The following is a 22,516-nucleotide window of genomic DNA, read 5'->3' on the forward strand; positions in this document are numbered from 1 at the left end:
TGCGCAATGTGGTCCTCTTGGCCACACCACCTGTCACCACTCCTGCCCACCCCTGGACCCCATGCAACTGCACCATCCTTCATGTAGCTCCAGCCAGCGTAGCCCCTAAGAGAGCTACTTCTGCTCAGTGCTAGGAGGGTTTCAAGAAGGAGAAAGTGTGGCAGGAGGTCTTGAACTACAGAACCAGACACCAGGGAGAAGAACACAGAGCCAGTGCCAAGAAGGTAGGGTCTGGATGTCTAGTTCTTGCTGCCCCACTCCTCGCTTGAACCTCTCAGTATCTCCTCTCCAAGGCCCACTATGCCTGTGTCTACTATATCCAAAGAGGCCAGCTGCTTACACTGGCCTGCTCCCTTGACCCAGGCTTCCAGAGGGGAATGTGTCTGGACCAGCCCCTGGACAGGAATGGGAGGTCCCCAGGACCCTTAGGGCCTCTCCCCTCGGTTCCCTCCCCCACCTGCATAGGGCTTAAAAGACCTCAACAGGTCAGGGCTGAGTGGGCCGGCTAGTCAAATTAGCTCTTAAGGCCACAGGGTACCTCACTCCCACCCTCCACCAGTCACGTCTGCTCTCCGAAACGTCTGAAATAAGATAAACTGGAGTTGAAGTCCTAAAAAGTCCACAACAGAGCAATGTGATAGCATTTTGATAGGGGTGGGAGTGTGACTACCTTATACACTGAGGGAGGGAATTGTGCCTTAGGCAGAGGAAACAACATGCAAAACCCCACGTTAGACAGGAAGAGAGAAGCTAGTGTCGGAGAAGAGGTGGAATGGGGAGCAAGTATGGGAGGACTTTGGACAGGGAAATGGCCCGACCGGGTTTCTGTTTTTACTGCCTTTTCCTCATTCTTGCTCCCAATTGCCCACCACTGGCGCAGTAAGCAGGGTCGTAAGGACTGGAGACATCGAGGAGACCTAGCCCCCGCGGGGCCTCCAAGTATCGAGATCCAACAATGGGACTACTCACTGGGTTGCCGTCTTTACTGTTAGTAGGTCAGGACCCACTCCCCCGGGGTGGTGGGGACGCACGGGACTATCAGCACAGAACACAGGCTCTGCCTTTGGGCTTCAAGAGGAGCGCTCCTACGGGAAGTGGGACAGGCCGCAGCACTCGAGCTTGAGCGGGTAGAGGGAGTGGAGGGCCGGGCGAGAGAAACTGAGGCTGGGGCTCTAGGAGGGGTGCCGGGGCGCGTGGATCAAGGGCTTGTAGTCGCAGAAGTCCAGGACGAAAGCTGCGGCGGACTCTCGAGCGGCGCCGGGCCGCGCCGTCTGTGGCCACCAGGGGGCGCCGCGCTTCCGCGCGAGGCCTGATACACTCCTGGGGCGGGGCTGCGGCGAGCGGGCGCGCGCGCGCACGCGCCGTGTGTCACGGGGCAAGGCGCGCGCGGCGAAGCGCTCCCGGCCTGGCGTCTTCGTTCCACGGAAGCCGCGGTCTCCCTTGCCCCAGCCCGGCCCCATGTACCGCGCGCTGTATGCATTCCGCTCCGCGGAGCCCAATGCGCTGGCGTTCGCCGCGGGCGAAACCTTCCTGGTGCTGGAGCGCAGCAGCGCGCACTGGTGGCTGGCGGCGCGGGCGCGCAGTGGCGAGACTGGCTACGTGCCCCCCGCCTACCTGCGCCGCCTGCAGGTGAGTGTGCCCCTCCCCGGCCTCCGCCGCCCCAGACCGAGCTCCATCACAGGCTCGAAGGACCGACCCGGAACCCCAGGCCCGCCGGGACCTCCAGGAAATAAGGAGTTTGGGAACCTGACCCAGAAACCCCACGAGGACTGGGACCCTAAGAGCCCGCACCCTGACAAAAGACTAGGCCCTTGACAGCCAACTCTGAGGACCCCAGACCTACCAAAAGCCTAAGTCAGGGACTGAGGCTCCTTCAGATCCCAGACTCATTGGGACCCAACATCTGAACCCACATCCGAAAAGAATTCAAGAGTCAGTCCTGAGTCAGTCTAGCACCACCAAATTCCGACCAGTTTCCCAGATCCCTGAGATCACATACTTAGTCGGCCCCTTCGTTGGATCCCCAGGATCCCGTACTCTTGCCTCCCATCCCTCAGCTTCCACCGCTGAGACCCCAGCAGCCCTGGACACAATCTGTTTCCCCAACCATACTCCATGTCCTCACCGTCCCCAACTTGGTCCCTGGAACCATGCACACCCCATGCCCTAAATGACCCCCCAAGCCCTGAGACTTCAGTATTTTTACTAGCCTTTACTCAGTCACCCCCTAAGCTCTTCCTAAGACACCCTCTGCCAACCCACTTTGAACCGGAGATCCCAGCCCCTGCTGACACGCCTGCCACTACTTTCCCTACCTCTTTCACAAGCCTCGGACCCTGACCTTTCAGACTTCCTTTCTCTGAAAGTGAAGGAGTTCCGTCCTGCCTTGCTCCCTTTGTGAGGAAGTGGGACCTCCTTATGGCTTCCCCTGGTCTGACCATGGCCCTATTTCCTTCCAGTGGAGGTTGCAGCCCCAGTTCGTGTTTCCCCAAGAATAGTCCTGGTGTGGGGGCAGGGGTGCATTGTCTCCAGCTGATCTATTCTGATCACAGAGGGAAGGAGGGCCTGGAACCTCCCAGCCTGGCCTGTGCCAGACACCCCCGCCCCATCCTAGTCTCTAGCCTTTAGGAAACATCCTGTCCCAACCCAGTTCAGGACAGAAATAACAGGATAAATTTGGAGATGTCATCTGGTCTTACCAAAGGGGATGGGCCCTGGGCCCTGGACCCTTGGTCTCATCCTGCCTAGAAGAGTCTGGAGAGAGAGTGGGAGCCCTGGACATCAGGGCTGCTGGGTCCGGAGTGAGCATGTCAGACCCAGCCTCTGTGGGGCCGGGGGTTTGTTGGAGATCTCTGAGGAAAGTCCTGCCTCTTCCCCAAGGGCCAGTGAGGCCCCTTCCCCACCAGGGCCACAGGGGCTGGGTGTTTGGGGAGGGCAGAGGGGCTACCATCTTCTCTGTCTCTTGATTTCTTGCTGCATATCTCCCTCTGTCTTCATCTCCCTGGCTCTCTATCTCTGGGTCATTCTGACTCTCCACGTACGTATGTCTCTTTCTTCCTCTGACTCTCTCTCCTTCTCTGTCTCTGAATCTCAGTTTCTTTCTGCGTTGTCTCCCTCTGCTTCTCTCTCTCTCTCTCCCTCTCCCTGTCTTTCTTGCTTTCTATGTGTAGTCTGTCTTTCTCCTGTCCCCCTTTCTGTCTGCTGTCTCCTGCACTCTGGCACACCCATGCTACCTGGAGGGCTTTACTGACTTCTGGGTCCGTCTGTCTGTCCCTATCAGAGAAGCTTCTCAAACCTGCTCTGGACTGATGTTGCCTTACTTCTGAGGCTCCTATGCCTAATGGACCATGTGCGCCAGGGACAGGGAGGGATGAGGTGGCTGGTCCCACAGCTGCCACCCCCTGCTCCCCAGCCCATGCCAACCAAGCTGGTCGATTGGACCCCTGTGTTGCTTCAGATAGCAGCACTGAATCTGGGGCAAGGGCCAGATCCTGCTCTCATGTCTGTGTTTTGCCACAGATACAGAATTGCTGCTTCCCAGAACAGGTCTGGAAGATTCCTGGAACAGCTTGAGGGGATGGGGGCTGGCAGCAGGGGTGGGAAGAGGAGATCCTTTCGGCCCCTCCTCAGCTACCAGGGCCTGCAAGAGGCTCTACGAGGACAAGGCTGTTCTGGAGTGTGACCTTGGTTTTGTGAAGGATCAGCAAGATCCAGAGTGATTTGTTAAGAAGACTTCCAGACTGTAGAGGCTCCCTGCTTGGCATCTCAGCCTGGGACCTGAGCCAAGCCTGGGGATAGACTAAGTGTGTACTCCTGGCCTCCAACTCGGGGTCCCTGGGCTGTGTTTTTCCTCTAGGTCCCAGGCTTTCAGAGACATCTTAGCTGAGAGCCTCACTGCGAGGTAAAATCCTGAGCGGGACCCCAATATAAAGCAGCAGCACTGGGCCCACCCTGTGCCCCAGCTCCCTGAGTGACGTGGTTTGTGAACCCTTATATTCTAGTTCAACTTGCTCTATTCAGATCTAGTCTTCCAGACTAGCTGCAATGATCCATTGTCTGCCCCAGGCTCTGTCCTGGGCTGGATCTGGGTTTAGTACCCTCTTGGCCCCCAGGCCTAACTGTCCACCCCCACAGGGCCTGGAGCAGGATGTCCTCCAAGCCATTGACCGGGCCATTGAGGCTGTGCACAATGCGGCCATGCGGGATGGTGGCAAGTACAGCCTGGAGCAGCGCGGAGTCCTTCAGTGAGTGTTGGGGGGCGGACCCCTCCCAATGAGCATGGTGAGGTTGGGGTCCTGCCAGAGTGCAGAATTGGTAGTGCAGAGCGGGGTGGAGCATGGGGGAGTGGGGAGGGGCTTGGGCTAGGGTGGGCAGCATCCCCCTGGAGCATGTGAGGACTTTGGGAGTTGTAAGGTAGATCCCCTAATAATCTCGCTGTCCCTCTGTCAGAAAGCTGATCCACCACCGAAAAGAGACCCTGTCCCGCAGAGGCCCTTCAGCCCCCAGCCCTGCAGCCATGACCTCGTCCACCAGTGACCACCACCTGGATGCTGCTGCTGCCAGGCAGCCCAATGGGGTGTGTCGAGCCGGGTTCGAGCGGCAGCACAGCCTGCCCAGTTCTGAGTATCTTGGGGCTGATGGAGGCCTCTACCAGGTACGTGATGAGAACATCCTGGGGAAGGGAAGTGCGTGGGGCTTAAGGCTTTGTCCAGAGGCTCGAAGGGTTCACTTGGGTCAGTGATGCAGCCCAGAGCTCTGGGCCCTTGCCACGCTGCACCCTGGATGGCAGCCTGTCCCCTCAGACCCCACTTCCATCCTCCCAGATCCCGCCACAGCCTCGCCGAGCAGCACCCGCCACCCCACCCCCACCCGTGAAGCGCCGAGACCGTGAGGCCCTGGTGGCCTTGGGGAGCGGTGAGAAGCCGGGGTTGGGGGAATTGGGAGTCGCCCTGTGCTCGGAATGGTTGCTGTGCCTATGTCAGGTCCAGGCTTTGGGGGAAGACAGGGCACATGACGGGGCAACTGGGGGCTCTGGGCTTGGTGGGAGGGTCTGGCAGGGGAACTGGGCCCTGTATGGGGGTCAGGGGCTCTGGGCTTGGAGGGTGGGGGACCCCAAGAAACAGTTCCAGCACAGCGTCTGCTCTCTGCCCACAGGCGGCCGCAACACCACACCCTCCGGGGGGAGTTCTGTGTCCAGCGGCTCCTCTGTCAGCAGCACCTCCCTTGACACGCTCTATACCGGCTCCAGCTCATCTGAGCCAGGCCCCAGCTGCTCACCCACGCCCCCACCTGTGCCCCGCCGAGGCACCCACACCACTGTGTCCCAAGCTCAGCCCCCTCCCTCAAAGGTGCCAAATCCTGAGCCCTCTACAGAGGAGGTGACAGGTGATACAGCCTCGGCCCCTGATGAGCTGGAGGCCCTGGGTGCGCTAAGCTTGGGGACCACAGAGGAGAAGGCCATGGCTGAGACTGCCGTGCCCAGGACCATCGGGGCAGAGCTGATGGAGCTCGTGCGGAGAAACACCGGCCTGAGTCACGAGCTGTGCCGCGTGGCCATTGGCGTCGTGGTGGGTCACATCCAGGCCTCCGTGCCGGCCAGCTCACCTGTCATGGAGCAGGTCCTCCTCTCGCTGGTAGAGGGCAAGGTGAGGGTGGGCAGCAGAGCCATCCTGGGTCCACCCTGCTGCCCCCGCCCTATCCCCACCCTCACACTGTGTCCGGCCCTTACCTGACAGGTGTTGTTGAGCTCCAGCTCTCAGCTTCATCGTGCTGGGTGCTGGGGATATGATGGAGAAAGGGAGGAAGAGCGTTCCAGGCAGAGATTCAGCCAGGATGAGGGCCATGAGGCAGGACCGAACTTGGCTCATGGGAGGGAGTGCAATAAGGCCAGCATGGCTGGAACACGGAGTCGGGGAGAGAGCAGGGAGTGTGGGAGGAGGTGAGATCTGGGGCAGGTGACAGATGAGACAGATGTGGGTGGCCAAGAGGTCTCTCAGGCTGCAGGGAAGGAATGGACATAGGACACGAGAGAGGGCAGTGCTTTGCTGGCCTTGGCCGTGGAGTCTCAAGAGCTATGGCAGAGGCCAGAGGGCTGACCCAGATGTGAGTGAGGTGTGTGGACATCATAGGGTGTGTGGGGTCCTTTGTCGATGTTGGGTCACTGGTCAGGGAGCAGGATGGGAGGGTATGAGCCCAGTCCACACAGTAGGGGCCAGATGGGCCAGAGGTCCCTCCTCAGGTCTCCACTCTGTGTAGAATCAGGGAGTGGAGTCTGAGTCACATTCAGGCAGTGACGGAGTCCATGGCCTTCCTCGTGGAGGACATTTATTTGGATCTGGACAAGAGGCAAGTAATTGGAAAACACCCCACAGATGTGTCCTATGCAGAGTCCCATCCCAGGAGGTTATCACGACTTGAGGGTGGTGGAATTACTTGGAGAGGGGGTAGAGAACTGGGCCGGTGCCATCGGGAGCCTTGATGTTGAGAGCTGAGCTGTGGGAACGGGTCTTTTGTGGGAGCTTGATGGGGAGCAGTGAGGAGGAAGGAAGAGAACCTGGGAGGATGCTGACTGGGAGAGGCCGAGCCCCTTCCCAGACCTCATGGTCCGGGTTGAGCTCCAGGCCTCCGGGGCCTGCTGGAGATGGTGGGGGCAAGTGCGCTGAGTCAGGCCTCACCCTCTCCCTGCAGGACTTAAGCACTGCCCTGCCTTCAGGGCAGGTCTGCCATGACCAGCAGCGGCTGGAGGTGATCTTTGCAGACCTGGCTCGGCGGAAGGACGATGCCCAGCAGCGCAGCTGGGCCCTGTATGAGGACGAGAGTGTCATCCGCTGCTACCTGGAGGAGCTGCTGCACATTCTGGTGCGGGGTGGGGGCCCCCAGGTGGCCCCCACCCTGCCCCATCCTCCCCAGCGTGAAGGAGTCTCCCCTGCTCATCCTCTGCCCACTCACATGTGGCCACTGAGTGACCCATCACGCATCCTCCTCCCCACAGACGGACGCAGACCCTGAAGTTTGCAAGAAAATGTGCAAGAGAAACGAGTTCGAGTCTGTCCTGGCCTTGGTGGCCTACTACCAAATGGTGTGTGCGAGGCAGAGGGGACCGGGCATGGAGGGACCTGGGCAGAGGTGGGGGTTCCAGGCACTGAGCACACAAGGTCCCCTGCCAGGAGCACCGGGTGTCCCTGCGGCTGCTGCTTCTCAAGTGCTTTGGCGCCATGTGCAGCCTGGACGCAGCCATCATCTCCACACTCGTGTCATCTGTGCTGCCTGTGGAGCTGGCGCGGGACATGCAGACAGACACACAGGGTGAGACTGGGGGAGCTTCCTGCCAGCTGGGGGCTTTCCCACCATCTGGGGGGGCTCTAACCACCTGCTTTGCTCCCCCACAGACCACCAGAAACTCTGCTACTCCGCCCTCATCCTGGCCATGGTCTTCTCCATGGGGGAGGCAGTGCCCTATGCACACTATGGTAAGAAGGCAGAGCAGCTGACCACAGGGAGCCCGCAACCAGCTGGAGATGGGAGCCGTGGCCTGAGGGGCTGGTGACCCACTGACCGTAATCTCACAGAGCGTCCCCAGGGCTCACAGGAACCCTGGGAGGCTGGGCGGTGTCGAGGGTGGGGCAGGGCTGCCAGCTTCTGTGTGCCCCCCTCCCAGAGCACCTGGGCACACCCTTCGCCCAGTTCCTGCTGAGCATCGTCGAGGATGGGCTGCCTCTGGACACCACGGAGCAGCTGCCGGATCTCTGCATGAACCTACTTCTGGCTCTCAACTTGCACCTGCCAGGTGGGGGCGGGGCCCAGCCAGGGTGGCTGACCCGCCAGGAAGAGGGCGCTCCCCAGGCTTAGCACCTGTGCTCTCGTCTGTACCCATGTCCTCCCTCAGCCCCTGACCAGAACATCATCATGGCCGCCCTGAGCAAACACGCCAACGTCAAGATCTTCTCCGAGAAGCTGCTGTTGCTCCTGAACAGAGGGGGTGAGGGCCCAGGAATCTGTGCAGCGCCACTTCAGTGTCCTGTGACTCCACGGCCCCCATCACTCCCCGGAGTGACTCTGGGCCCCCCTCAAGGGCCTCCCTGACCCCTCCTGCCCTTGCCTTCCAGACGACCCCGTGCGCATCTTCAAACATGAGCCACAGCCGCCACACTCCATCCTGAAGTTCCTGCAGGACGTGTTCGCCAGCCCTGCCACGGCTGCCATCTTCTACCACACGGACATGATGGCGCTCATCGACATCACCGTGCGTCACATCGCCGACCTGTCGCCCGGAGACAAGGTGCCTGGAGGCTGCTGCCGCGGGGATGGTAGCTGGGTGAAAACGGTGACAAAATGGGGGGACGTGACACTGAAGGCATGTCCCACGGGTGAGGGGCACTGCTGGAGCCAGGTGAGTGTGGGTGGCTGCTTGGAAACCGTGACAGGAGTGCCAAGGTCCAGAGGAGTCTGCCATCATGTGATGGGGGGCTGTCTGGAGGAAGCAGGAATGGAGGGACACAAGAAGAGGAAGTGGCATTGACACCAAGCCTTGGAGGCTGCAGTGGGAGGTTGTCACCCCGACTCAGAGGCAGGGGAAGTGATCTGATTAGCATCCCGAATGGAACGGAGACTCTGAGGGAGCACAGTGGAAGTGGGGGACTGGCTAGGACCCAGCCGTAGCTGTCCAAGTGGCATGGATGGTGTGGGAGGGGAGGTCAGGTGTGTTAGAAGTGGGCTGGCAGGGCTCACTGCTGGGTTAGTCTGGAGTGATTGGGTAGATGAAGTGCTGATTGCTGAGGTGGGGGAGAACTTTGGGGAGAAAAATAAAGTTGTGTTTAGATGTGTCAAGGTTGAGAAGCTACCTGCTGGACATCCAGGTACAGAGGACGTCAGGGAGGAAGTGGGGTGTGGGCTGGGACTGGAAAGAGACACTTGGAGTTGCCTGTGCATAGAGGTGATGGGAAACCTGTGACAGTGAGGTCACCTTGGGTGTGAGATGGAGGGGTCAGAAGTAAGCTCAGGCCTCAGCCTGGGGCAGAGTCAAGGCAAGTAGGGAGACACTCAGGAGGAAAACCAGGAGAGCTAGAGCCCAAAGCCATGTGATTAGAGGCAGGGGGGGATGAGCCCTGGATTTGCCACACGGAGGTCGGGGTGACCAGCAAGCAATGTCAGTGGAGTGGAGGGAAGAGAGTCTGTGTGGAAAGTTGAAGAGAGGATTTGAACTTGGAGGGGAGTGAAAGGGGGCAAGTGGGAGCAGTGAATGAAGTTTTTATGTGAAGGGGAGCAGAAAAAAGTGGAGGGAGTCACTGGAGGGAGCTGTGGGGTCAGGGAAAATGTTTTAAAGGTGGGAGATGCTGGTGCATGTCTCAGCCACAAGAAATGACCCAGCAAACGGGGAGGACTGGCTAATGTGTTGGGAGAGTGGCCACTACAGGGGTCAAGCAGAAGTCAAATAGATCAGGCAGCGGGAGCGGGGAGGATCCAGGCCCTGTGGAGGGATGGCCCTGACTGAAGCCGGGGCAGCTCATTCGGTGGGAATGAGCGAGGTGGGTGCAGAGGGGAAGACCAGTGGTGTCTGAAGACTGCTTGTTTCCTCCATGAAGCACAAGGCCAGCTGACCAGGCAGTTGAGGTTGGGAAAACAGAGAGAAGGTGGTCCTTCAATGAGGTCCTTCAAGTGGTCCTTCAAGGAGGAGTGAACGTGCCAGAGTAAAGTGGTGGGAGTCCAGGCGGTGAGATCTGTGGTGGGGAATGGCATTCATGCCTGTGCACGGTCCTGTAGTTGTCTGCCGCTTAGATACTAGGATTGGATTTGCAGGTGCTTTTTCGTTTGACCAGGGTTGGGAGGTAGCAGGGTGATGCTGCCTTCAGGTGGTTTTGATATTCATTCCTCTAATCGGAGGTAAAGAGAGAAATGAGAGATGGTGTGGGGGGATCCAGATCAGTGGACAGGGTAGGGGGGTCTCAGGATAAGGAGCTGGTAAAGCCAGAGGTGCTGGGAGGGTGGGTGGGGTGGAGATGGATTCAGGGCACCTGCAGAAGTTAAGACAGCCAGGTCTCAGGGATGGATTGGATTTGGGTTGTGGGGAGAGAGGAATCAGAGAGGATGCCTACAGTTTTGGCTCGAGCATTTGAAAGGATAGCAGTGCTCTTCATTAACGTAAAGAACCTGAAAAAGCCCTCAGCTTTGGGAAGACGAGGAAGATCATGAGGTCTCTCTGTGATAAGCAGATAACAAGTGGGCAGAAGGATATTTAGGTCTAGAGCTCACTGGAGAGTCTAGGCAAGAGGTATGAGTGTGGGTCAGAATTTGAAGCTGTGAGCGTAAACCAGATTTTCCAGGCTGTGAGGACAGACTAAGAAGTGGAGGGCCTCGGACAGACAGACAGCAGCCCCACGAGAGCCCAGCATTAAAGGAGGGGTGGGGGCTTGCTGCTTCCCCTCACCACCTCTCTGAGCCAGGACTTCCTGGGCCAGCCCCATTCTGGGACTGTGTGTCTCAGATGATTCACGTATTCACTTACTTATTCAACGACTGTCGAAGGCCATTTCTGTGCTGGGTACATTCTGGGTGCCGGGGATGCAATCCTGATGTTCAGTGGTGTGAGATAGTCCACAGCCCTGGATCCATGTGGCTGCCAGGAGGCAGCAGTGGCCTCTCCGTGCCTGACGGCAGTCGCAGTGCCTCCCTGGGGTCCCTGAGCTTGTCTGCTCTTCCCGCAGCTGCGCATGGAGTACCTCTCCCTGATGCACGCTGTGGTCCGCTCCACGCCCTACCTGCAGCACCGCCATCGGCTCCCTGACCTGCAGGCCACACTGCGACGCATCCTAACTGAGGAGGACACCTCACCCCAGTGCCAGATGGACCGCATGATTGTCCGAGAGATGTGCAAAGAATTCCCAGTGCTGGGTGAGGCCCCCAGCTAGCACCTCCTTTCCTCCTTTCCCTGCAGCCCTGGGCAGGGTGCAGGGGACTTGGAGCCTTGGCCCTAAGAACGTTTTACACTGACAGTGTGAGGGGAGGTGATGGTGGAAGGGACCTGAGCAGGGGCCCCCACCTGAAGTAGAGCTAATGCGAGGGGCCAAGCATAGTATCGGGGACCACGTGCTGGGAGCTCTGCAGGAGCAGGGGGACCATGTGCACCGAATGAAGCCCCTCCATCTCCCGGTCGGCTGCCTCTTCAGCATGCCCCCCACCCCCACACACGTACACCCAGAGTCCTGCTGCTGCTCCAGGCTGGGCCAGAGCCCTCATAACCGCCCTGCCTGGTCTGTGTCCTGGGCCTCAGCAAGCCACGTCCTCGGGGTGAGAGGAAGCACCTTCCGCCAGCTCTGTTCTTTGCCTTAGCTTTGCAGTGAGTGCTGCTCATGTGATCTGCTCCCCCAGCCCTCACTCCCACCCCCGGAGGTCTTGGCCAGGCTGCTGCTTTCAAAGCAGAATCTTGGAGACAGGCCATCCATCCTGGAGCCTCACAGAGTGGGGTGATGGCAACGATAAAGCCAATGACAGAATCTATTTTCTCTGTAAAAATGTACTGAAAAGCCATGTGTATTTTCCTATGTGCTGCAGCTCACCTTTGGAAATAAATCACAGGCATCTGGAAACCAGCTTCCCTGTATGGTCCTGGGTGGCAGTGGGAGAGGATGGGCAGGGGTGCTGGGGCCTCCAGATCTCGTCACTAGCTTGCCCTGCCCTCTCCAGCCTGAGGAGGTAATGGTCTCTGAGAGGCCTCTCCATCCAGGTCCCTTGAGCCCTGTTCCAGCTTCTCTTCCCTGGGTTCCCAGTCTTCCTGGGCCACAGCCACAGCCAGCGGGAGTCCTGTGGTCCACCTGCGGGTAGCTGCCCCTCCAGGCTTCACTTACCTCCTTCTCTCCCTTGGATGCCATCTCTCTCTTGCCTGTTGAAGACAACATCCTTTACTGTTGTTCTCAAATGAAGTGGGCTCTACCCTAGCCCTGGCCTCCCTGAACCCCTAGGCCTGCCCAGCTGTTTCCCTTCCTCAGTTGTCATTGGATCTAGCAAGATCCCCTCATTTTGCAGCCTCAGCACAGATTTGGTAATTATGGTAGGACAAAAAGAGTACCTCAGGTGTGGGGTTAGATGTGCACTACTGTTTGAGGGGAATTGGAAGCCACCGTTTGACAAAAACTTTATTTTCCCTGTGGGCTCCCAAGTCAACAAAGGCTGTCGCCATAAGTGGGGAGGAGAGTACAAACCAATAGGCAGACAGCAGCTAGCAGTGGATCCCATCAGTTCCCTCCATTGTGGTACCCAAGACGATGCTCATCAGATTGCACACACCCAGAATCACTGATGCTGTGACTTCTGGTCACCGCTTTTCCTTTCTCATTGGGGTGCTGAAGGCAGAGGGCCATTACCCTTCCAGCAGAGTGTAATGCAGCAAGGGCCCAGAAAGGCCAGTCTAGGAGTGAGGTCTTGGGGAAACAGGTCCACGAGAGCAAAGCACAGGAGATGTGCCAACAGGGCGTTGTCCTTCCTGAACTGTTGACTCTTCTAGAAGGTTAAGTGCACAGGCTCACCTGGACCTGAGGAGGAGCTGACAAAATGGCCCCCAGGAAAGCTGTGTGTGGTACAACCTGGTCACCCTTCCTCCTGGAGGCTTCTGCCTCCTGTTTCACAGCTGGAATCAGGGGCACTGGCTTCCAGTCACGACTCCTTTCTCTTTGGAATGCTGAAGGCAGAGAACCAAGGATCTCCTCCTGAGACAGCGTAATTCAGTGGTAAGTACAAGTCCTCAGGAAGCTGAGGCAGGAACATCTGATGGCCTCCATGCCTTGCTTTGTCCCCTGTTAGGCTGCACACACTGGCCTTGTGGGAAGAGCAGGGCTGTGCTGTGCCATCTGTCCCAGTGCGGGCCCTGTGCCAAGATGACCATAAGCCCCTGAGTGCTTCGGCCTGATTGTCCAAGGGCCCCTTGTACATGTTTTAAGGGGGGCAGGAGCCCCAGCTGACAGAGAAATGCTGTCTCCTGGCAGCAAACATACACCAAGAGGGTCCACGACTCCAGGACCCCTCAGCAAACACCTTGATGATGGTCTCACTACACAGAATTACAACCACCGGGGGAAATGATTAGCCAGAGAATTCCTCAGGGAAGGAACTGTCTGTTTGAGAGAATACCTCTGACTGCCTGGAAGGATGGTAGATGTAGGAAGTGGTTAGGCGGGAGACAGGGCAGAAAAAGAAGTAAGCCACTGAAAGGGGAGTGTTTGGGGGGTGGCTGAAGGAAAAAACTCAAATTTTGAGGGGCAATGAGGGGCGGGGGTTTGAGCTGACTTCTGGGCTGGAAATGGGTGCCTACAGATGTGGACATGACCGAGGACAACAGGCCACACATGCATAAGGCAACTCCGGGGTAAGGGGTTGGGTGAAGACCACCTGCCTGCTTAGCCCCCAGAAGATGCAGACTAAGGCTCCAAGTATGTGAGGACAGTCTTCTTTTTCTCTTGTTCAATGGAAGAACAACATACTAAGAAGTGTACAGTATGCAAAGAGTACAGCTTAATGAATTATGACAGGATGCTAATATAATCACCACCCAGGTCAAGAATGGAGTGTCACCAGTTTCCAAAGCCCATTTGCATGCCCCTCTTAATCATTCACTCCTCCCTTCTCCCCAGACCTCCTCCCCAGAGGTAATTACAGATAAGTTTTGCCTGTTTTTGAACTTTATATAAATGCAATCATAAAGTAGAAATGCTGGCTTCGTCAAACACCATCAAATTTTTGAGATGTGTCTGTGTCATAGTATGTGGTTGCAGTGTGTTCATTCCCAGTGCTGTGTGGGATACGCCCCCAGTTATTTATCCACTATTGATGACCTTGCCAAGTTTCACCTATCACGAATAGTGCTGTAAGCAGTACTGCTGTACGTAGCTGCTTCTTGCACATACGCGTTATATTGAGGGGTATATGCTCAAGCGTGGAACTGCAGGGTCACGGGCAGATATTGCCAAATGGTTTTCCAAAGTGGTTGTACCCAGGTACCCTCCTCCAGTAGTGTCTGAGTTCCAGCTCTTCCATATCTTTCCCGAAACTTGGTATTGTCCGTCATTTGTATTGTAGTCATTCTGGTGAAACACAGTAGCATTTATTTTTAAATTTGCATCTCCACAATGACTAAAGGAGTTAAGCACCTTTTCATTAGTTTACCTCTATTTGGATCTTCTCTTGTGAAGCACCTGTTCAAATCTCTTGCCCATTCATCTGCTGGGTTGTCTGTCTTTTATTGGTTTGTAGTATGTACTCCAGATATGAGTCCTTGGGTCGTATATCTTACACTATCTTCTCCCATTATTAATGCTATCTTTTGGTGAAAGGAAGTTCTTAATTGTAATGTAATCCAGTTTTTCAGTATTTTCCTTTATGGTGAGTACATTTTGTGTCCTGTTTAAAAAAAATCTTTGCCTAAAGTCATGAAGAGCTTCTGTGTTCTCTTCTCAAAGCTGTATTGTCTTTATTTTCATATGTCAAATCTATCTGGAATTGATTGTGTGGGTAGTATGAAGTAAGGATCTCACTGAGTTTGCTCTACATGGATGTCCAGTTGACTCGGCACCATTTATTGAAAAGGCCATCCTCTCCTCATGTTGGCTCTTAAGAGCCACCCTTGTCAAAATCCAAGTCTCCACACATCTTCAGTTCCCTCTATGGATTTTGTTTCATTGGTCTGTCTATTCTTGAACCAGCAACATACAGTCTTGGTTTCTGTAGCTTTCTTTGTATCCAGTAGAGGAAGTTGTTCTCCTACTTGGGTTTTTTTCAGGACTGTCTTGGGTATTCCTGGCCTTCATAACATTTTTAGAATCTAGTTTGTCAGTTTACACACACACACACACAGGATTTCTACTGAGATTTCTATCAGATTTGCATTCAATCCATGTATCATTTGGGAAGAATTGGCATCTTTGCAGTCAGGCATACCTCATTTTATTGCACTATGCATAAAGTGCATCTTTTACAAATTGAAGGTCGGTTGGCAACCCTGCATCAAGCAAGTCTTTTGGCACTGTTTTTGCAAGAGCATTTGCTCACTTCATGTCTCTGTGTCACATTTTAGTAATTCTTGTAATATTTCAACTTTTTCATTATATTTGTTATGGTGATCAGTGATCTTTGTTGTTACTGTTGCAAAAAGATTATGACTTGCTGTCTGCTCAGATGATAGCATTTTTAAGCAATAAGTAATTCTTAGTCAAAGTATGTACTTTTTTTAGACATAATGCTATTGCACACTTAGTAGACAAGAGTGTAGTCTAAACGTAACTTCTATGTGCACTGGGAAACCAAAAAATTCACGTAACTCGCTTTACTGTGGTATTTGCTTTACTGCAGTGGTCTGGAACTGGACCCATAATATCTCTGAGGTATGCCTGTGTTGAATCTTCCAAATCTTTGAACATAGTTTTTCACTCCATTTATGTCTTTATTTCTGTCAATAATGTTTTTTTCTTCCAGTTTTTATTGAGATATAATTGACACATATCACTATGTAAGTTTAAGGTATGCAGCATAATAATTTGACTTACATACATCATGAAATGATTATCACAGTGTTTAATGTCTATGTGTGTGTGAGAAGAGTCATTGCATATCTTTCATTATATATATTCCTGGCATTTTATGTTACATGATGCTATTGTAAATAGCATCATTAAAATTTTATTTTTTAACTTGATACACAGAAATTACAACTGACAAAATTTCTTTTGGATTTTTTTACGGACACATTCCTGTTGCCTCTGAATGAATTTTTTCCTTTCCAATCCTTGTACCTTTTAATTAATTAATTAATTTTGCCTTACTGCACTGGCAAGACCCTCCAATATAATACTGAGGTTTGTGGTCATGAATGTGAAACGTTTTTCTCTAGCAATGCTCTGCTTCTCCAAAGGCGAGGAATTCACAAATAGTCTATTTCAAGTGGGGTTAGATTTTAGCCCAGTGAGTTTGTCTAAGAAGTTGTTATAGGACTGGCTAATGGTTAAGGTGAGGTGACGAATGATAGATTGGAAGTCTTAGTGAGATCAAAGAACTGTTGGATAATTGAGCTGGATGGGTTAGCCAGGTCTTCTGACCTCATCTCCCAGCAAGGTATCCCTGACTTGACTGGGAGGAAGGAGGGGGCAAACACAGAGTAGGGAGGAAAAAGCATGAGGTGAGTGGCTGAGATGTTCTAGATGGCGGTGGAAAGAGGACTTGGAAAGAGAAACTATACTTGGTTTTTGTCTTTACAAGAAACATTAGAAGCTGCCACTGGAGGTGTGGCATAGAAGTGAGTATAGATGGGGAGGGGGAGGATTACATGGAACAGCAGCCACAAAGGACAATGGTGGATGCTGAATGGCAGGGAGCGACACAGAGAGCCATCTGCAGTCGACAGGGGAGTCAAGGAGAGGTGTAGGTCTTGGCTCTCCACGAGGAGCATCAGTTGAGGGCAGTGCTAGCCCTAGTGGAGAGCCGGGCTTGACTTCCCTTGGCCACGGTCCCTTTATGCCTTTGCACTTTTGCCCACACAGCTTCTAAGACCTAGGATGGCTCCCCCTTCCCTTGAAACTGCCGACCTTCTCTTGGCTATTCAAGGCTCTGTTCAAGCATCTTCGTCGGGAAGCTTTCCCAGATTGCTACATTGGCTGCTCAAGTTCCTCCTCTGGGACCCCAGCATCCTCCCACCTTTCTCTCTCCTCCGTTAGTGTAAAGTTTTCTGCCTTCCACTAGCTAGGTTGTGGGCCTGAAGGCCGGATATGCGTTCAAAACCATGTCTTTGGCCTCCCTCCTCCAGCTCCTTCGTGGACTGGACCCCCATCCAACCGAGTCCCGACTTCAGCGCCTCTGCAGATGCTACACCTTCACGCTTATAGGACCGTATATCTGGCTCTGGCCTTACTGGGTTCTCATGTACAGAGACACGGGGCAGTACCACCGGAGCCCTTCCATCGGCTCTCCGTAGTTACGTGAGGCTCTCAGAGGCGGAGCCCACGGGAACCCCGCCTCCCGGAAGTCAGGGGCGGGGGGCTAAGAATGTGCTGTCTGACTGGTTGGTGGTGATGTCATAGGTACCATTTGGGGCGGGCCAGAGGCCTTATTCTGGAGTTCTCCGCCGGTTCCAAGCAGGAGCCGCGCCCCTTGGAGTATTTCGGCACTCAGCCCTAAACCTCTCCGCGGTCCAGAGACGCCTGCGCCCTTTGCCCGATGAGCTGCAGACCGTTGTCGCTGCTGCCTTTGCAGACTTTGCAGAGCACCTCCTGGATTATTTCTCCGGGCTATCCTGGAACCCGCGGAGCCCCCTCCTACCAAACAATGAGTCCGCCATAGGGGCGGAGCCACCCATTGTGCCAATAGAAACAGTGAATTTTCGATAGGAACGCTCGGCTTTCACCGCCCTCCCTCCCCGACTTGTCTACTGTGACGTCTATTCCGCGGCGTTTGCCCATTGGCCAGGCAGCTCGACGTCAGCCAGGAGTTACACAGCGCCAGAAGAACTGAGCTTCTATTAGTCCCTTCAACGGATTAAGGGACGCGGTCGTAGCGGGAGAGGAGCGGGGACCCGAGGAAGCCGGGTCCGTAGGCTTGTGGCAACGCCGGGTTCCACGTGGCATTCCAGAGCACTTGAGACTCGCCGCCTGGAGACGGGTGTAGCTCCCAGCCCAGGAGACTGCTGTGGGTCGGCAAGGCCGGGAAGAGTTTGGCCTCTGCTGTCGCCTCGGGCAGGTCACCTCCTATCCCTGCTCCGTGGGGCGCTCCAAGCAGATGGTCGCGACATGTTTCACGACTTAAAACTCAATGACCGAATAGTTAAAGCTATTTTGGGGGCTGGGGGCGCCCCAGACCCCGTCACGCCATCGTCCCCTCCAAACCCAGGGTTCCACATGGTATTCCCACCCAATAGTCGTGAGAACGCGTTCTCTGCATGTCATGGGCACCAAATTTTCAGACCAAAATCCGGGACAGGCAGGGTTTGGAGCCAGTGCTCAGGAAGGGGGACAAGAGATACGCAAGCAGAGGAAAGGCTGGGAGACGGAGCTGGGACAGCGCTCTAGAGGGAGGGAGGCGGATGAGGGCGGTGGCCACGAGGAGGAGGGTGGATCCGGGGTGGTGAACCTTCGCGCCCTGTCCAGCACCGTGGGTAGCCCTTATACCCTGCCCTCAATAAAGATGGCTGCAACAACTTCGGTATATAGAGCTGCCATGCGCGACGGCCTGTACCATTGGATTTGGGGCTTCGGGGCGGAGGTGGAATGAACCATCACAGCGGCCGGGAGCCATGTTGGAGCGGCGGGAGGCGGCAGCAGCGTCGGGGATGCTATGGTGGGGGCAGCAAAAGCCGAGGCCACACGTCAAAGGGGCTCTGGCCACGGAGTAGATGGTGCCCAGAGGGTGGCGGCGGCGCGGAGCGACGGGCCGAGAGGCGGGGGATTGGGGCGGCGGAAGGGGTTCGGGTTGGGGCCCGAGCAGCGAGGCGGGCCCAAGGTCTGGACCCGGGCAGGGGACGGTGGAGGCGGTGTGGGGAAGCGGTGGGTGATGGCGTGGCGGCAGCCGTGGTGGGGTCTCAGGGGGCCGACGACCCCACTACTCCTGCTCCTGCTCCTCCTCTCTTTGTTCCCTCTTAGCCAGGAGGAGCTGGGGGGCTGCAAGGGCCAAGGCTGGGACCCGGGGGTAGTTGCCGCTACTGAGCCAGGGGCGCGGATCGGTGGCGGAGCCTTAGCTCTTTGTCCCGAGCCGCCTGGGGTCCGAGAGGATGGAGAGCCTGGCCTGGGATTCAGGGAACCTGCCTTCGTGGGGCACCGAAGGGAAAAGCAAAGCGCCCAAAGCGGTCGAAAGCCCTCTGAGCAGCCGAGGCTGGAAGCGGAATACGGGGTCCAGGCATTTGGCAGCCGCGGGCGGGAGACAGGACAAGGACCAGGGTCTCTGTTATGCTGGCGCCCAGAGGTCTCCTCTTGTGGGCGGACAGCGTCCTTGCGAAGAGAGAGTCTGTCGCCAGAGGCTTTGTCCCCAGGGGTCTTGGGTCCTGAGAACAGCTCTCCCTTCCCTTCGGACCTTCTCGTTCGGCTGCGTGGTTCCCAGTCGATGTCCTCCCAGAGGAATATTGGGAGAAGTGAACCCAAAAAAGTGGGAATCACGCGCTGCTGCGGGGAGTTGTGGGCGCCGGGGCGCAGGGGTCAGAGGGAGAGAACCGCGACATTCCGAGCGAAGAGGACAGTCCCCCAGTCGGACTGCCCTCCCGAGGTTGCGGTATCTGGCTCTGAGCTGGATTCAGCACCTCGCACACCGAGGACAGCTCCCGCGCCTGGTTCAGCACCCCGCAAGTCTCGGACAGCTCCCGAGCCGACGCCCGAGCGCATGCGCTCCCATGGTCTCTTCCGCCGCCGCTTCCTCCCGCAGCGCCCCGGGCCGCGCCCCCCTGGGGTTCCAGCCCCGCCAGGAGTATGGAGAATGTCTCCAGCCGGCCGGGTCCGTCCCCGTCGCGCTGCGAACCGCCACCCACAGTTTCCGCAGTACAACTACCAGGCGCTAGTGCCCGAGAATGAGGCGGCGGGTACCGCGGTGCTACGCGTAGTGGCTCAGGACCCAGACGCGGGTGAGGCCGGGCGCCTAGTCTACTCGCTGGCTGCTCTCATGAACAGCCGCTCTCTGGAGCTGTTCAGCATCGACCCGCAGAGCGGCCTCATCCGCACAGAGGCCGCTCTGGACCGCGAGAGCATGGATCGCCACTACCTGCGCGTTACAGCACAGGATCACGGCTCGCCGCGCCTCTCAGCCACCACCATGGTGGCCGTTACTGTGGCTGACCGCAACGACCACGCGCCGGTATTTGAGCAGGCGCAATACCGGGAGACGCTTCGTGAGAACGTGGAGGAGGGCTACCCTATCCTGCAGTTGCGTGCCACAGACGGTGATGCGCCCCCCAACGCCAACCTGCGTTACCGCTTTGTGGGGCCGCCGGCTGCGCGCGCGGCCGCAGCCGCCGCCTTCGAAATTGATCCGCGCTCGGGTCTCATCAGCACCAGTGGTCGCGTGGACCGCGAGCACATGGAAAACTACGAGCTAGTAGTGGAGGCCAGCGACCAGGGCCAAGAGCCCGGGCCTCGGTCAGCCACCGTGCGTGTGCACATAACTGTGCTGGACGAGAACGACAACGCGCCCCAGTTTAGCGAGAAGCGCTACGTGGCGCAGGTGCGCGAAGATGTGCGCCCCCATACGGTGGTGCTACGCGTCACGGCCACCGACCGGGACAAGGACGCCAACGGACTGGTGCATTACAACATCATCAGTGGCAACAGCCGCGGTCACTTTGCCATCGACAGCCTCACGGGCGAGATCCAGGTGGTGGCACCTCTGGACTTCGAAGCAGAAAGAGAGTATGCCTTGCGCATCCGGGCTCAGGATGCGGGCCGCCCACCGCTGTCCAACAACACAGGCCTGGCCAGCATCCAGGTGGTGGACATCAATGACCATACTCCTATCTTTGTCAGCACTCCCTTCCAGGTCTCTGTCCTGGAAAATGCACCTCTGGGCCACTCAGTCATCCATATTCAGGCAGTGGATGCAGACCATGGGGAGAATGCCAGATTGGAGTACTCCCTCACTGGTGTGGCACCTGATACACCCTTTGTGATAAACAGTGCCACTGGTTGGGTCTCTGTGAGTGGTCCCCTAGACCGCGAGTCTGTGGAGCATTACTTCTTTGGTGTGGAGGCCCGAGACCATGGCTCACCTCCTCTCTCAGCCTCAGCCAGCGTCACAGTGACTGTGCTGGATGTTAATGACAATCGGCCTGAGTTCACGATGAAGGAGTACCACCTACGGCTGAATGAGGATGCGACTGTGGGCACCAGTGTGGTCAGCGTGACTGCTGTAGATCGTGATGCCAACAGTGCCATCAGCTACCAGATCACAGGAGGCAACACTCGGAATCGCTTTGCCATCAGCACCCAGGGGGGTGTAGGTCTGGTGACACTGGCTCTGCCACTGGACTACAAGCAGGAACGCTACTTCAAGCTGGTGCTAACTGCATCTGACCGTGCCCTTCATGATCACTGCTATGTGCACATCAACATTACAGATGCCAACACTCACCGACCTGTCTTTCAAAGTGCCCACTACTCAGTGAGTGTGAATGAGGATAGGCCAGTGGGTAGCACTGTAGTGGTCATCAGTGCCTCTGACGATGATGTGGGTGAGAATGCTCGAATCACCTATCTCCTGGAGGACAACCTGCCCCAGTTCCGCATTGATGCAGACTCAGGGGCCATTACACTGCAGGCCCCACTGGACTATGAAGACCAGGTGACCTACACGCTGGCTATTACTGCTCGGGACAATGGAATACCACAGAAGGCAGACACTACTTACGTGGAGGTGATGGTCAATGATGTGAATGATAACGCTCCACAGTTTGTGGCCTCCCATTACACAGGGCTGGTCTCTGAGGATGCCCCACCTTTCACCAGTGTCCTGCAGATCTCAGCCACTGACCGGGATGCTCATGCCAATGGCCGAGTCCAGTATACTTTCCAGAATGGGGAAGATGGGGATGGAGATTTTACCATTGAGCCCACCTCTGGCATTGTCCGCACAGTGAGGCGGCTGGATCGGGAGGCAGTGCCAGTGTATGAACTGACTGCCTATGCAGTGGACCGAGGTGTGCCCCCACTTCGGACTCCAGTCAGCATCCAGGTGACAGTGCAGGATGTTAATGACAATGCACCCGTCTTCCCGGCTGAGGAGTTTGAGGTGCAAGTGAAGGAGAACAGCATTGTGGGCTCAGTGGTGGCCCAAATCACTGCAATAGACCCTGATGAAGGTCCCAATGCTCATATAATGTACCAGATCGTGGAGGGGAACATCCCTGAGCTGTTCCAAATGGACATCTTCTCTGGAGAGTTGACGGCACTCATTGACTTGGACTATGAGGCTCGCCAGGAATATGTGATTGTGGTGCAGGCCACATCAACCCCTCTGGTCAGTCGGGCCACTGTGCACGTCCGCCTGGTTGACCAGAATGACAACAGCCCTGTGCTCAACAACTTTCAGATCCTCTTCAACAACTATGTATCCAACCGCTCAGACACCTTCCCCTCAGGCATTATTGGGCGCATCCCAGCATACGATCCTGATGTCTCTGACCAGCTCTTCTACTCCTTTGAGCGGGGCAATGAGTTGCAGCTGCTAGTGGTCAACCAGACCAGCGGGGAACTTCGACTCAGCCGCAAGCTAGACAACAACCGTCCACTGGTGGCCTCCATGTTGGTGACTGTTACAGGTGAGCAGCAGAGGGTAATCAAATGAGCCAGTGACCTCCGGGGCCCCACAAGGCACTTCAAACCAGAGAGATTTCCAAGCCTTCCAAGAATTCCTTAAATGGTGGGTTCCTTCACCCCATAGGATCTGTCATAGAACTCACAGGTTAGGTTCATATAGTCTCTTCTTAGGTTCTTGGACGGTCTCCACAGAACCCCAAAGATTCTAGAGCGTTAGCAGATCCCATAAAGACTGTAAAGAACTGTCTGCTTGCTGA

General features: G+C 56.1%; 2 protein-coding genes across 2 annotated transcripts in view; both read left to right on the top strand.

Moving 5' to 3' along the window:
• Positions 1 to 1,349: 1,349 nt before the first annotated feature.
• Positions 1,350 to 11,585, top strand: NCKIPSD (NCK interacting protein with SH3 domain). Its single transcript, XM_074344926.1, has 13 exons — positions 1,350 to 1,629; positions 4,135 to 4,244; positions 4,450 to 4,654; positions 4,824 to 4,914; positions 5,155 to 5,645; positions 6,688 to 6,858; positions 6,992 to 7,078; positions 7,167 to 7,305; positions 7,389 to 7,469; positions 7,658 to 7,786; positions 7,886 to 7,978; positions 8,106 to 8,278; positions 10,701 to 11,585. The coding sequence occupies exons 1-13, from the start codon at positions 1,459 to 1,461 to the stop codon at positions 10,902 to 10,904; spliced, it is 2,145 nt and encodes a 714-aa protein (XP_074201027.1). The 5' UTR covers positions 1,350 to 1,458; the 3' UTR covers positions 10,905 to 11,585.
• Positions 11,586 to 18,519: 6,934 nt separating this feature from the next.
• The window catches only part of CELSR3 (cadherin EGF LAG seven-pass G-type receptor 3), a 36,339-nt gene continuing 32,342 nt past the window's right edge, over positions 18,520 to 22,516 (top strand). The window contains exon 1 of the mRNA XM_074344139.1: positions 18,520 to 22,261. Within this exon, the coding sequence (XP_074200240.1) occupies positions 18,520 to 22,261 (3,742 nt within the window). The remainder of the gene's footprint in view (positions 22,262 to 22,516) is intronic.

The sequence above is a fragment of the Camelus bactrianus genome, chromosome 17 (assembly GCF_048773025.1).
Source record: "Camelus bactrianus isolate YW-2024 breed Bactrian camel chromosome 17, ASM4877302v1, whole genome shotgun sequence".
In the NCBI taxonomy this organism is placed as follows: domain Eukaryota; kingdom Metazoa; phylum Chordata; class Mammalia; order Artiodactyla; family Camelidae; genus Camelus; species Camelus bactrianus.

What these genes read in the sequence shown, in the direction of transcription:
- NCKIPSD (XM_074344926.1), top strand. Translation starts at nt 1,459, where the DNA reads ATGTACCGCGCGCTGTATGCATTCCGCTCCGCGGAGCCCAATGCGCTG. An exon ending in CTGATGGAGGCCTCTACCAG is followed by an intron (nt 4,655 to 4,823) that starts GTACGTGATGAG and finishes CCATCCTCCCAG; the next exon opens with ATCCCGCCACAGCCTCGCCG. An exon ending in CCTGGTGGCCTTGGGGAGCG is followed by an intron (nt 4,915 to 5,154) that starts GTGAGAAGCCGG and finishes CTCTGCCCACAG; the next exon opens with GCGGCCGCAACACCACACCC.